The sequence below is a fragment of the Tasmannia lanceolata genome, unplaced genomic scaffold (genome assembly GCF_043159265.1).
Source record: "Tasmannia lanceolata isolate RefF3 unplaced genomic scaffold, GAP_Taslan_0.1 ptg000015l, whole genome shotgun sequence".
Taxonomy (NCBI): Eukaryota; Viridiplantae; Streptophyta; class Magnoliopsida; order Canellales; family Winteraceae; genus Tasmannia; species Tasmannia lanceolata.
Window position 1 is genome coordinate 57,626,937 of NW_027518692.1, and position 12,883 is coordinate 57,639,819.

Below are 12,883 nucleotides of genomic sequence, written 5' to 3' on the forward strand. Positions count from 1 at the left end.
TTTTAAGGATAATTATTGATCATGTTTGTTTAAAGACTGAACAGTCTTTAAGAGATGGTTAATGCACTCTAATAGGGTTTTGGGTGGCTCTAAGGTGGAGTTCCTAAGGGCTTTTAAGAGGTAGGTCCCTCTAAACCCCCTTTGGGATCATCTTTGACCTTAGTCACTACAAAAGCTTATGTCCTCTTGAGGCAAAATGAAGTCTCTACACACTAAAGATTGCACAAACAATGAAACTTCACGTCAGGTGCCAAGAGAGGGATCTCATACATATATAGTAAACTAAAATGAAATTTTCATTACAATTTAATTAATTCAACTTGATTTTCTTAAAACTACAATCAAACTAGCCACTTTAATCTCTTCTTTGGCCAATTCCTTGTCAAGGATTTCGCCATATCGCTCGAAAAGGCGGTCAATGATTCTTTCGCCGAAGTGGTGGCGGATTAGGGATTCTTGGATGGCTCTAACAGCCATGGCCATAGATTTTCCATCTCTCACACCGTTGGTGTCATTTCTTCCTATTTCGAATATCTCCAGGCACTCAATGGTGAATGATCCTTCCCTCTGCACTATCCCTTTGATTTCTTCCATACAAGGAGCATAGAAATGAACATTATATGAGTCTACCTCATCCTGTTCAACTTCTCCCTACACAAAACATGGGAACATGAGAATCATTCTGTATAGATAATCTAAGCTCCCTCACCTGTATTAAAAATATTTCATCTTATAACCCACAGACGTTTTTTTTTCCAAGGGTAATGAATCAATTAATAGAAAGAGAAAAAGAAATATAACTCACAGACGTTACTTAAAACTAAGCAAGGAATTGGGTGTTAGAAATGAATGCTGAAAAGAATTATGTGACCACTATTTTAGAGAAGATCATCCCTCTAGTTAGGTGTATTTAATATTTTTTGTTGTTATCAGGTTTCTCTCTGGTTGAATCGACTTTGTAATGAGAAAAAAAAGGGCAACAATCGCATTACGTACGATGAACACTAGGCTGCTGAAATTATATAGGTTTGAGAGTGAGGAAACCTTGAAGAATCTACGTTTGAGAGTGAATTGCTTAAACCTATAATATGGTCTAGTGTTACATTTATAATCATATTATCAATGAATTTACTTTTTTTTTTTAATGGTAGCAATGGGTTTATGATATGTGCATATTATTATTATTATGTTTATGGGTAGTTGTAATGTAGTTAGTATGTAGTTGTGGGTATGCTTTTTAGGGTTATGGGTGTCAGTTATTGCCTATGTGTTATGCAAGTTGGTTAGTGGGGTGGTGAAGTGGCACTACCTTTATGCTTGCATTTAAGAAATGTATTTTAATGAAAATGGGAAAAAAAAAGAATTTTACAGCAAAGGAAACTTTGTTTTGAGGACAGTCATGTTTCCTCTCGAATTGAATCTCCAGGAGGCCTAGTTTCCTCGAATCAACCCTTCCCCTCTATTTTTTCTGTCTTTTCCTTTCTTTAGTTGTGTTACGGCCAATTAGGTATGTAACAATTTACTTACCCCACCATAATAATACATTCTAAAGGTTGAGATTAGGTAGCCCACATTCACAATAAATCAGTTTGAAGTTTAAGTAGCCTTATTACCTTGTTTAAGTAATGGCATTCCTCTATTTACATTTTTCTAATTTTCTGTTAAAAACTTGCAATTCCCACAAAGTTATCAACAGGCAACCAAAAAACTGCTCACACATTTCTAATTGGGTGTTGACATCTTTCTTATTATCTGTCAGTTCTATCGTTGTTACAAGTAGAGTTGGTAGTTTGTCATGTTGTGATTCTATTTGTTTAGTGATTTCCACCTTTTCCTTTTGACCGTGCCTTAGCTCTTAGCTTAAAACTAAAAAGAAAAATAGAGAACTAAAGGAAAAGATAGATTGTACCAGAGAAACCATGCCAGCGAAGGCTTCAGCTAATAGATCCCAGTAGAAAGCACTGGCTCTGTCTGTGTGATCTCTACTTCTCCTTCCTAACAGTATCAAAACCATCCTTCCTTCTGAAACCAGTTCTTCAGATCTTGATTTAAGAAATAGCATAAAATCCTCTTGGAATTGCATGAAGTAGGCATCTATTACCTTACAAGGGCTAGTTTCAGATATGTACATCTTCCCTTTGTTTATCGGCTTCCCATCTTCACCAAAGAGCCCTAGAGGAACCTACAATATCGTTACTATTTCAGAAAAGTATAAAAAAAATAGTAAATATTATAATGGGAGCCATGTACACCTCGTTTATTAATAAGCAGAATGTAATCAACCAAAGTTGCCAACAATCCCCTTGATCGAGTGGTAGAGGTGGCCCCTTTATTAGAGAGGTTATGAGAGACATTCTTATTGGTTTTGTGTTTGTCTCCAAATTTATCATATATATATATATATATATGAGGAAAGTGTTGGTGAGCTTAAGCTCACCAAACTTATGGTGAGCTTAAGCGCCCCAATCACATGGGTCCCACATTTTCTGTGGTGATCCAAACCATTCATTTGCAAGGCCCTATCATAGATAGGGTGTGTACCAAAAATCAGCTCCATAGGATCATCCTAACCCCTCCATTTGTGGAGGACAAAAATGGGCAAATTTGTGGACAAATAATGTCTGTCCATTTTGACCTCTACAAATGGATGGGTTAGGATGATCCTATGGAGCTGATTTTTGGTACACACCCCATCTATGTAAGGGCCTTTCAAATGAATGCTTTGGATCATCCTAACAAAGTAGGCCCCAATGTGATTGGGCGCTTAAGCTCACCAACACTTTCCTCCATATGATATATATATATATATATATATATATATATATATATATATATATATATATATATATATATATATATATATATATATATATATATGGCCTCATTCAATTGCAATTATGGCTGAAGCACAATATAGGGGTATTTTTATATCATAAAAATCACACAATTTTCATTCTTTTGGAGAAAATCATGTTCTGAGATTAGGGATAGGATTTTATATTAAGTCTTGATTGAAAGCCTTTTGGGTGAGTTGTATTTTGTAATCTTTGTCCATAATAGAAGGTCTTGGATCACCTTGGCCTGCATATGTAGGTGCAACATGACAAGTCACGTAAATCTCGAGTCCTACAATGATATTTTGGTCTAGCATCTCTGTTGGATTTTTTTTTATCAAACTTTGCTTGACGGTTTGCACAACAAAGTCTGCCTAAACCTTTTTATATAAAAGTAAAAAATAAATAAAAATAAAAATCAATCAACGGTAGCTTACCTCTTGGGACATTATGTAGACAGCTGCGGTTTGAGTAGCGCAGAGTAAGGTGCACGTAAAAATTGGTTCATAGGCCAAACTGACTCACTGAGAGACATAAATTTCCAGAAGACAAAGAGATGGTTACCAAGGACCTATTGAAGGGTTCTCCTAAGACTGCTGAAATCAAGGGAGAGGAATCTGATGGGTTGCTTTCCTCGCAAACAATGACAAAGATAACTAACTCTTTAAAAAAGGCTTCAAAATTAGACGGGTCCTGGTAATCTCATCAGTCTAGTTATTGGCTTTCTTTGTACCTGAAGGAGTATAGTCTTCTGGTAGATGGGTCGAAAAATATCTTGAATCCTGGAAAACATTGTCCCCGAGATTTGATCATATGGAATCGGGTTGCAACTCGGGTCGAGCGGGTCGGGTTTTGAAGAACCCTACCCTACCCGAGAAATATCTCGGGTCGGGTCGGGTTGGGTTTTTTTCCAGAAAACCCACGATTCCCAAACCCGGCCCCACCCATGATAATTCTCGGGTTGGGTTTTTTCACGTTGACGCGTTGTAGAAAAGGAACAAATCTTCACACCAAAAATCTCTAAATTTATGTAATCAACTATATAAATTTAAGAAGGAAACTATATTTCCACATCACAAACATGATCACTTCAATGAAAACAATTATATCACTCATAAAAAAAAAAGAAAAAAAAAGAAAAAGAAAAACAATTATAACAATATATTGAAAAATAGTTTGCTATGTTATTCAAGAGAAAATTAAACATGTCATAGTACATCTACATAAGTCGGGTCGGGTTTTCTTTCTTTAAACCTGACCATACCCAAGATTGAGCCGGGTTTTTAAATTCAAACCCGACCCTACCCAAGACCCATTATTTCCAAACCCGACCCATGCTATTTTCGGGTCGGGTCGATGCGGGTCGGGTAAAACCTGACCCAAGTTGCAATATGGAAGCCTCTACCTCTTGACTCTTGCCTCAGCCTTCTAATGCTTTATCTACAAGCACATTCTTCCTCAGTAGGCTTGCGTAGTGTATCCTAAGCCAAATGTTGCCTCGTTGACCATCACTTCTGGCCACTGAGCCAAACCTTGGCTATGCCAACCTAGTCGCATGCTGGGAAAGTAGAGCCCTGCCCACCCTAAAATTGGAAATGCACGACAACTATACTTCTTCGTCCATGGCCTTGGCTGTGGTGATTTGTGATCCTTCGAAAGAAAACCTGTCAGACTCAGGTCATCCAATAAATCTTCTGGTGATCCTTCTCTTGAGATCTGTCCTAATTGTAGGTCGGTAGCTCCTCTAATAGTGATTACTTTGTTGCCTCTATAGAACTTGAACTTCTGGTGGAGATATGAAAGGACTGCACCTTCCTTGTGGAGCCATGCTGCCATGATGGCCGCAAGAGTATGTTAAACAACGTCGTCACATGACATCTAATAGCCAAAACTCTATATGGAACAACTCTCCCCCTATCAATATTTTTGAGATGAATGATCTAATTACATTTTGGCAACTATTGTCATAGGTGAGGGTGCCTTTGTCAGATGGTGTGAATTCATTGAGTCTGAGACCCAAAGATGTGTTCTGTGAAAGGGTTAGACATTCAACTCCGAGCACTGAAATCATTGTCCAAGAGCACAATCATTACTGTCTTGTTTGGGGGATAATCTTATCGCCCAAACTGTCTTGATTTTTCAATCTTCTACCGGAGGAATGCTAGATTCACAGGCGGCCTTGCAAAAAAGGGAGGAAAGGGCGTCCCTATTGGTCAAATATCATTAAAGACAGTTATGACTGTAATTTTCTGTGCCATCTTTAATGGTATTTGACCAATGGGGGCGCCCTTTCCCCCCTTTTTGCAAGGGCACCTGTGAGTCTAGCATTCCTCCTCCTACAGATATTCTATACCTATCTTTGTAGTAAAGCATCACAAATAATGAACCAGTGTTGATTGTCCTTGCCTACATAGCTGAAGCTGGTGCCAGTGTTGGAACCCACAGGCTTAACAAGTCTGAGGGTTTACATGAAAATATCTTACAATAGAGTTGTGTTTACCCAATTCAAGACTACAGGATCACTAGTTTCTCAAGCTTTTAGAAGCTTGGAACGATTGTCGACAATGAGAAAGTGAGGTGGTTTGGGAATGTTTGCAGTGACGTAGTGTCAAGGAGAGTTGAGACAGTTTGATTGAAGTAGGAAGGATTTCAGTTTCAGGATTATGGAATGATTTCATGAGGAAAGGCTACTGGGGAAAGATCAATGATCTACGGGTGACACTTTAGGACATTTGACACCAACAAGAAATTCATGAGGCAGGTTGTAGTCATTGAGGATTTTATTGATAAACAGGACGCTCAAGGAACTTTGGCAAAAGGTGGTACCAAAACTTAAGGTTCTCAGTTTTAGAATGGTAAGGATTTGTTTATGTTTTGAGAGGATACATATTGGTCGTTGGCACCGTATTAAAACAAAAACCAGGTGAAACTGTTGCCAGAAATTTGAAAACTGAGGTAAAAAAGGGGTGGAAAAGCTGGGGGCAGGGGTGGGAATATTATTTCCTAGAAGATAATCTTATATGTAAACTAGCATTCTTAGTCCATGGTATGCATTGGTGAGAAATAATGGCCCCATCCAATCAAAACTTCATGTGTAAAATGTTGGGCCCCTCCCTATGCATTGGCCTGGGTGGTGATCGTGGGACCCACTCTTCAAAGCACGAGCTAAAATGGTGTGCCCCACCCATTGCATGTGTTTCAGTGGAGATGGTGTGACCCATATAGATGTTGGGGCCATACCATATATCTACTCCCACCCTCCCAATTGAGATACAGATTGGAGAGGGAAAAGAATGATAGTTGGATTCAAGAATGAAGGTATGAAAGAGGACAGAAGGAAACAAACACAGATGGAAAACTTTTTGTTTTTTGATGACACATTTTTAGTACGGGACTATTCCCTACGCATGCGCCCAATCACCCGTAACCCACCCAACCTAGTAAAGGTGTAAAATGGCGGTCCCGTGCTTGCTATGCATGGGTAAAATGATGGGCCTCATCTTATCAAAACACGTGTTAAGAAATGATGGGCCCCCATGAGTAAAAAATCCACCATAAAAAAATTCTAGTAAGAACTCTCAATGAAAAAGTTTTTCGATAAAAGTTTTCCATGGAAAGAAAACTATTGACAAATGAAAGAAACACATTTAATACTGTTTAGTACATATTATAAAGGTTTTAAAATTTAATATGATTATTTGTTTGGGATTTGCTAGCATCATCGTAGAAGGCATTTTGCGGATGGTCTGTTGCATGTGAGAGCAGCCACCTCTCATGAATGAAGTTAAAATCTGCTGACCACATGCAACAGACCATCCGTGAAATGCCTTCTGCGATGGACGCTAGCAAATCCCTATTTATAAATAAAAGTTCTAGTTTTAAAAAAGGGCAGTGATAAACGACTCCTAAATATCATAAATCGACCCCCCATATGTATATCTATATCCTCTTTTCTTCTCTAACCCAGAGGAGAGAGAAAGACACATGGGGAGGCCATTTAAGATATATGGGGGTCGATTTATCACTCCCCCTTAAAAAAAAATAAAAATACAGACAATGGCTTCCAAAAAAGGCCTTAATGTCTCATTTGCAAATAAGATTGTCTTATTTGCCTTTTGCAAATAGGAAATGAAAATTGTTCTTGTAGTGAACCTCCCTTTTCAGATTTTCACCCACTTTTGTTCCCTTTTCCCAAAAATAAAAGACAAAGTCAGATAAAGTGGAGGGGTGCAACTCGGGTCGGGTTCAACCCGAAAAAAAGTTGGGCCGGGTCGGGTTTGGGTTGAACCTCGTCGGTTTGGAAACCGGGTCGGGTCCGGGTTGGAAAAATGGGTTCCTCGGGTCGGGTCGGTTGGCCTCAACCCGACCCAATCCAACCCAACCCGAGTTGCACCCCTAGATAAAGGGAGATAAGATTGCAGCCATTTTAAAGAAGAGACAAGCAAGAGGTGGTGAAAATGCTGGGAAAGGAGGTAGAATTAAGAAACAACCAATTCTAATGGCATCCAAAGAGGGCCTACTTTAGAACAGGGAACATGACTTTCTTTTGGTGAGTGGGTGAAGTACTTTACTTTGTTGGAGAAGACAAAGCACATAGTGCACTCCATAGCATAGCAAGGCAACATGATTGCCAAAGCATCACGCTCGAGACTTCTTGTACTTTGGATTCCTACTGCCACAAACAAACAAAGAAAAAGAACCTTCCTTCCTATAGACCCAGTCTATTCACAACCCTAAATAAATAAAGCGTCTGAAACATAAGGTCTCTTGTAATTTTCCACTGCTTATATCAAAGAGGAAATCCATTCCTGGCAACCACCATAATCACACTTTCAATGGTTGTAATTCTTTCCTCTACCATAAATAAGATGAAAAGAAAATTGTTCAAGAGCGATTTTTGTTACATGGAGCCCTTATTTGACTAGATTTTGAAGTGATTTTAAGAAGCTCCTTATTAAAACTCCTTACATTTTCGGCACATCTCATTGGAAATTATAGCCTATTGGTTTTTTTTTTTTCAATAGGTACATCAGGGTGAGTTCGTCTCATTATCAAAACAGTTTTGATAATAATGAGAGGACTCCCTTGTTTCTTACTTTTCTAATTGGCTGCTGAGAGATTTTCGCGAATTGTAAAGATGATTCACCCCGTTATCAAAACAGTTTTCATAATGAGACGACTCACCTTGATTCGCACTTTTCTAACTGGCTGCTGAGAGATTTTTGCGAATTGTAAAGATGATTCTCCCCATTATCAAAATATGATCGTGCATATATCAATTTTGCTAAATCCTACCAGGGCCTAACTACCACACCAAGTAAATTATAATTTATAATCACTATTCAATCAATGGAATATCTTGTGGGCTCTTTTCCATAGCACTAGTGGACAAGCTTGGCTATTTCCTATTGATTGGATGGCTAGGACACCCCGTAGTTCCCATTTTGTCGGGCAGGTTATATTCAAGATTTTTGTTGGATAACAATAATTATAACCAACGACAACAACAATAGCACCACCAACACCATCAATAATAATATAAATAAAAATATTACCACAAATAATCACAATAATCATAGCAGCACCAACAACAGCCAAGAAAAAAAAGAAAAGAAAGAAGAAGTCAATTTTAAAATGTTCAACCTTAGTTACAAAATTCTCCGAATAATTGAAAAAAGAGGAAGTCTAAACTGAAGGGAGCGCTTGTAAAAAAGAGGTGAAAGGGCTCCCCCATTGGCTGCACATCACCATCATGTTTGACTTTTCAACCGTTATTAATGCATGATGGTGGTTATTAATGCATGATGGTGATGTGTAGCCCATAGGAGAGCCCTTTCACCTCTTTTTTGCAAGGGCTCCCTTCAGTCTAGAATTTCTCTTGAAAAAATATTAGAAAAGTTGTAAATTTTTATGTCGTACTTGATATTTTAAAAATCCCCAAATTATTCAAAATTCTTGCATTTTTTCAATTATATGTAAATTTACTGAATTAATCCCTAGTATTATGAAATCTTTTTATTTTTATTTTTAAATGCAGTATTATGAAATCTTTTGTCAGTCATGAGAAATTTAAAATTATTGAATAAGATCCTATAGTGAAAATTAAGGTCACATTCATATCTATTAAACACATGCACTTAACCATCTTTCCATGTGTTATTCCATGTGTTGTGTTGTGTTTATTTTAGGAAAATAAGTATATATAGTAAGAGGAAAAGGATTGTACACTCGAGCGCACCAAGTTCAGGTACGCTCGAGTGCCCCAAACTCATGTGGGCCCACTTTTTTAGGATGGTCCAAAGCATTCATTTGAAAGGCCATTACATAGATGGGGTATGTACCAAAAATTAGCCCCATAGGATCATCCTACTCCATCCATCTATGGAGGTCAAAATGGACAGACTCTGTTTCTCCACAAATCTATCCATTTTTGCCCCTACTTTTGGAGGGGTGAGGATAATTCAATGGACCTGATTTTTTGTACGCATCCTATCTATGATGGGGCCTTGCAAATGAATGGTTTGGATCACCACCAAAAATATGGGACCCATGTGATTTGGCACTCGAGCGTACTTAAGCTTAGGTACGCTAGAGCGTACAATCCTTTTCCTCAGTTAGTAAATATAGGTGCTATAAGTTAGAAAACACATGATTTTTTCCCAAATTTGTAGCAAATACTTCCCGAAAAATTCCCCATTTTTTAAAATATTTATTGGCCGAATTATTCCCGAATCCAAACATTGTAAATATGCATAAACCAAGAAAATAATCTCTTAAGAAAAAGGAAATGACAAATGGTGATTTTACTGGGATGTGTGTTATTCCCATTTTATCACCAAACCCATGTGCTGAAGTTTACTAAACTATCCTCCCAAGCGCAGGTTAGAATCCACCACACGAAAGTAAACCTACATTTCTATTTGTAGACAGTGTTTTAGTATAAAGCACTTACTTGAGAGAGCCAATGCAAACTGAAGGAGGAATGAATGAAGTGTAAGCTATTGCTTGGAAAAAGTCTCCCATAGAAAGAACCAGGAACTCCAGCTATGAAAACTGATAGAGAATCTTCTCTCCTTCCTTCTTTCCTAAGCTTACTGTAGAATTCTGGCAAGGATAAGAAAATAGAGTTGAAGTCATTTGTTGAAAGATCATTCAAGAACACTTGGAATTCAGGCGTTGGCTGCAAAATTTCGCAGCATCTCTCGTCCACGGCACCAACGATTTCCCGGATCACAGACAATGTATTGGGTCCTGAAGAACAACCCAGATCAGCTATGCTTATTCTCTGGGGAGTTTGTGTGAGATAGAGGTCAAGAATGGCGTCCATAGTTAAGTGTTTCACCATATCTAAGACCTTTTTCTGAAAAAAACAAATCAAGTAAACAATATATATGTGAGTAAACTAAGGAAGGAAGATACATGAGAAATGAGAACCATGTTCTTTTCTTTTCCTTTTTGCTAGTTTTATTAAAGAACTTACCTGCATAGATGAGTTTTTAGCATAGCTTGTTTCTCCTAGTCCTTCCTTCATGTGGAAGACTCTCTCCACATCCATGGTTACGAGCTTTGAACTTGGCCGTTCAGTGTTGCTATTTCTCTTGCTTTATATGATACAAATTTCCCTTTTGGGGGCCTATTTAACACCCTATGCTTTTGCTAACATTCAACCCCTTTTAACTCTATTATTGGTTGGTATTTTAGTGGGTTCAAGGCAGACTGAAATCTGACAAGATGGAAGCCCATGACCTCATTGCCCTCGAAATTAATTTTGAGGTTCATAAGCTTTTCATTTCAGTTTTATTTATACTTTTTTATCATAATCACCCTATTTGGACCTAATAGGGTTAACCCATTGTTCTTTGTAAAAGTGTTCTCCACTATTCTCCTTTGACATTAGGATTTTTCCCTATGCCCAACTCAATGTGGCGCATAAATATAAATACAGTTGGAGCGCTTGTAATTAACACTGTGAATTTATAATCTCTTATATTCTATGCTCAAACTAGGAGCCGACATTGTCCCACGTTGGTAATTTATAATCTCTTATTTCTAATACTTCATTTATAATCTATTACGGTCAAGAAAACTCTAGTTAAATCTATCCATCTCTTGGCCCAGATTCTTGAAAGATAGATCAAATGCCTTCAAATGCCTTTGTTAGAAACAATCAGAAGGAAATATCCATTTATAAGTAATCACAAGGGAAACTAAGTGTTTTTTCGGACAAAAAAAGGATGGTGGTAATAGACTTATTTTTTAATACTTAATATTCTTTAATATTTTATATAAAAAGATGCCATCGGGAATATAAAATATAAGAGCGCCAACTGTAGTTCTTTTTTAGTGTGATGCAAACATGTGAAAAATAAAGTGTGCACAAGAAAAGTGAAAATTGTGCGCCGGATATTATAAAGAGACTTTTTAAATAATTAAGAACATTATTAGAAAAAAAAAGCCAACGGATATCTCCAGGGCCATGCTTTGATAACGGGACAAACTCATCTTGTTTTACGCTTTTAATTTTAATTGGTTATCGAGAGCTTTTTGGGAATTACAATAGCCTTTGAGAACGGGTTAAAAAATGTAAAAAAAAATAAAGATGAGTTGGCCTCATTATCAAAACATGGTCGTGCTGATATTAGCCTGTAAGAAATTATTAGGAGGCATTACACGGTGTTGAGATGTCATGGAATGTATGTTCTTTTCTACATATTCTTATTCAGATTAGGAGGTGTTTGGATGCAAGGATTATGCTTTCAGTGAAAGTTTTAAATTTAGTGAAAGTTTAATTAACATATTAAAGAAGTTTTTCCCTTAAATAAGTTTTACTTTATTTGGGTGACATGACATCCTATATTTTATGAGGACGCAATTTCACGAGCGTTATTTGGATGACATCTTGTGTTTTTTTCCCTTCTTTTCTTTTTGTCCTGTTTGACTGAGAAACATGAGAATTTATATGATGCCCGACCTTGTAAATTACCCGGTCGGCCATCATATAAAAACTCGGGAAACATATCGTGTTTGGCAAATTGAGAGATGCAAGATAGCGACAAACAAGAGGCGAGGGGAGAGAGGTATAGAGAGAGAGGAAAGGCATCAGAAATAAGGTGGAATGGCTAATGTGAAAGGTGGAAATATCACTTTCCATTAGAACAGGTAAAAATAAAGAGAGGATTGCCTGTGTTTTATTTTTTACAAGGAAATGATTTCTTCACCCATTGTAGGATTATGCGCCCCCTTTTAACATGAAGTGCGGGCAGACGTTAACTCTTTTTGACGTCAAATTGATTTTTTGCCGGGTCAGGTTGGGTTTTCTGAAATCCGGGTTGGGTTCGGGTTGGAAAAACTCAACCCGATTTGAATTCGGGTTGGGGTGTCGGGAACCCGACCCGACCCGGAAACCCGACTTGTATTTTTTAAATAATAAACTATACTAAAATTGAAAGTTGCAAATTTGTCTTTCTGATTTTTCCCTCTTAAAAATTTTGTTTTTCTTCAAAAAACTGGAAAGGAATGATACTTCCCCCCTTTGACCCATAAAATCCCCCCTTTAACTATACTTCATAGTTAAGTTTTCGAGGCAAATAGAAAGGTTAAAAACCTAAAAGTCAAAAACTAAAAAGGAATTATATTTCCCCCCTCTGACGCATAATGGAGTGAAGCTATATACAATATTATTCCAATAATGGGCATTGATATTAGCCTAACCTAAAGGGTATCAATTTACGGTATTATTCCAATAATGATACATGTGCAATAACAGATGAATATGAAATGTGTTAGAAAGGTCGGGTCGGGTTCAGGTTGAGGAAATGGTTCTTCGGGTTGGGCCGGGTTGAAGCCCCTTCGGGTTAATAATTGTAACTGATTCAACCATTACATTCGATTACCATAGGTACACAAATAGAGTGAGAAAGACATCCACTTATTCTCTAATAGTTCTAAACAAAACGGGCCTCACAATGTCTATCGTATCATTGAATGAGTCATGCGCATATTGGGGTTAATTTGCGAGGATTTAAATATGATATTACCACTTGTTTTGA

At 37.5% G+C, this 12,883-nt stretch overlaps 1 protein-coding gene across 1 annotated transcript; it reads right to left on the bottom strand.

The window, feature by feature from the left end:
• Positions 1-243: 243 nt before the first annotated feature.
• On the bottom strand, positions 244-10,471 carry LOC143892642 (putative methyltransferase TCM_000336). Its single transcript, XM_077397392.1, has 4 exons — positions 10,315-10,471; positions 9,787-10,194; positions 1,910-2,182; positions 244-651 (listed from the first exon to the last, which is right to left on the bottom strand). Exons 1-4 carry the CDS (start codon positions 10,387-10,389, stop codon positions 316-318), a joined length of 1,092 nt encoding a protein of 363 aa, XP_077253507.1. The 5' UTR covers positions 10,390-10,471; the 3' UTR covers positions 244-315.
• Positions 10,472-12,883: the final 2,412 nt, after the last annotated feature.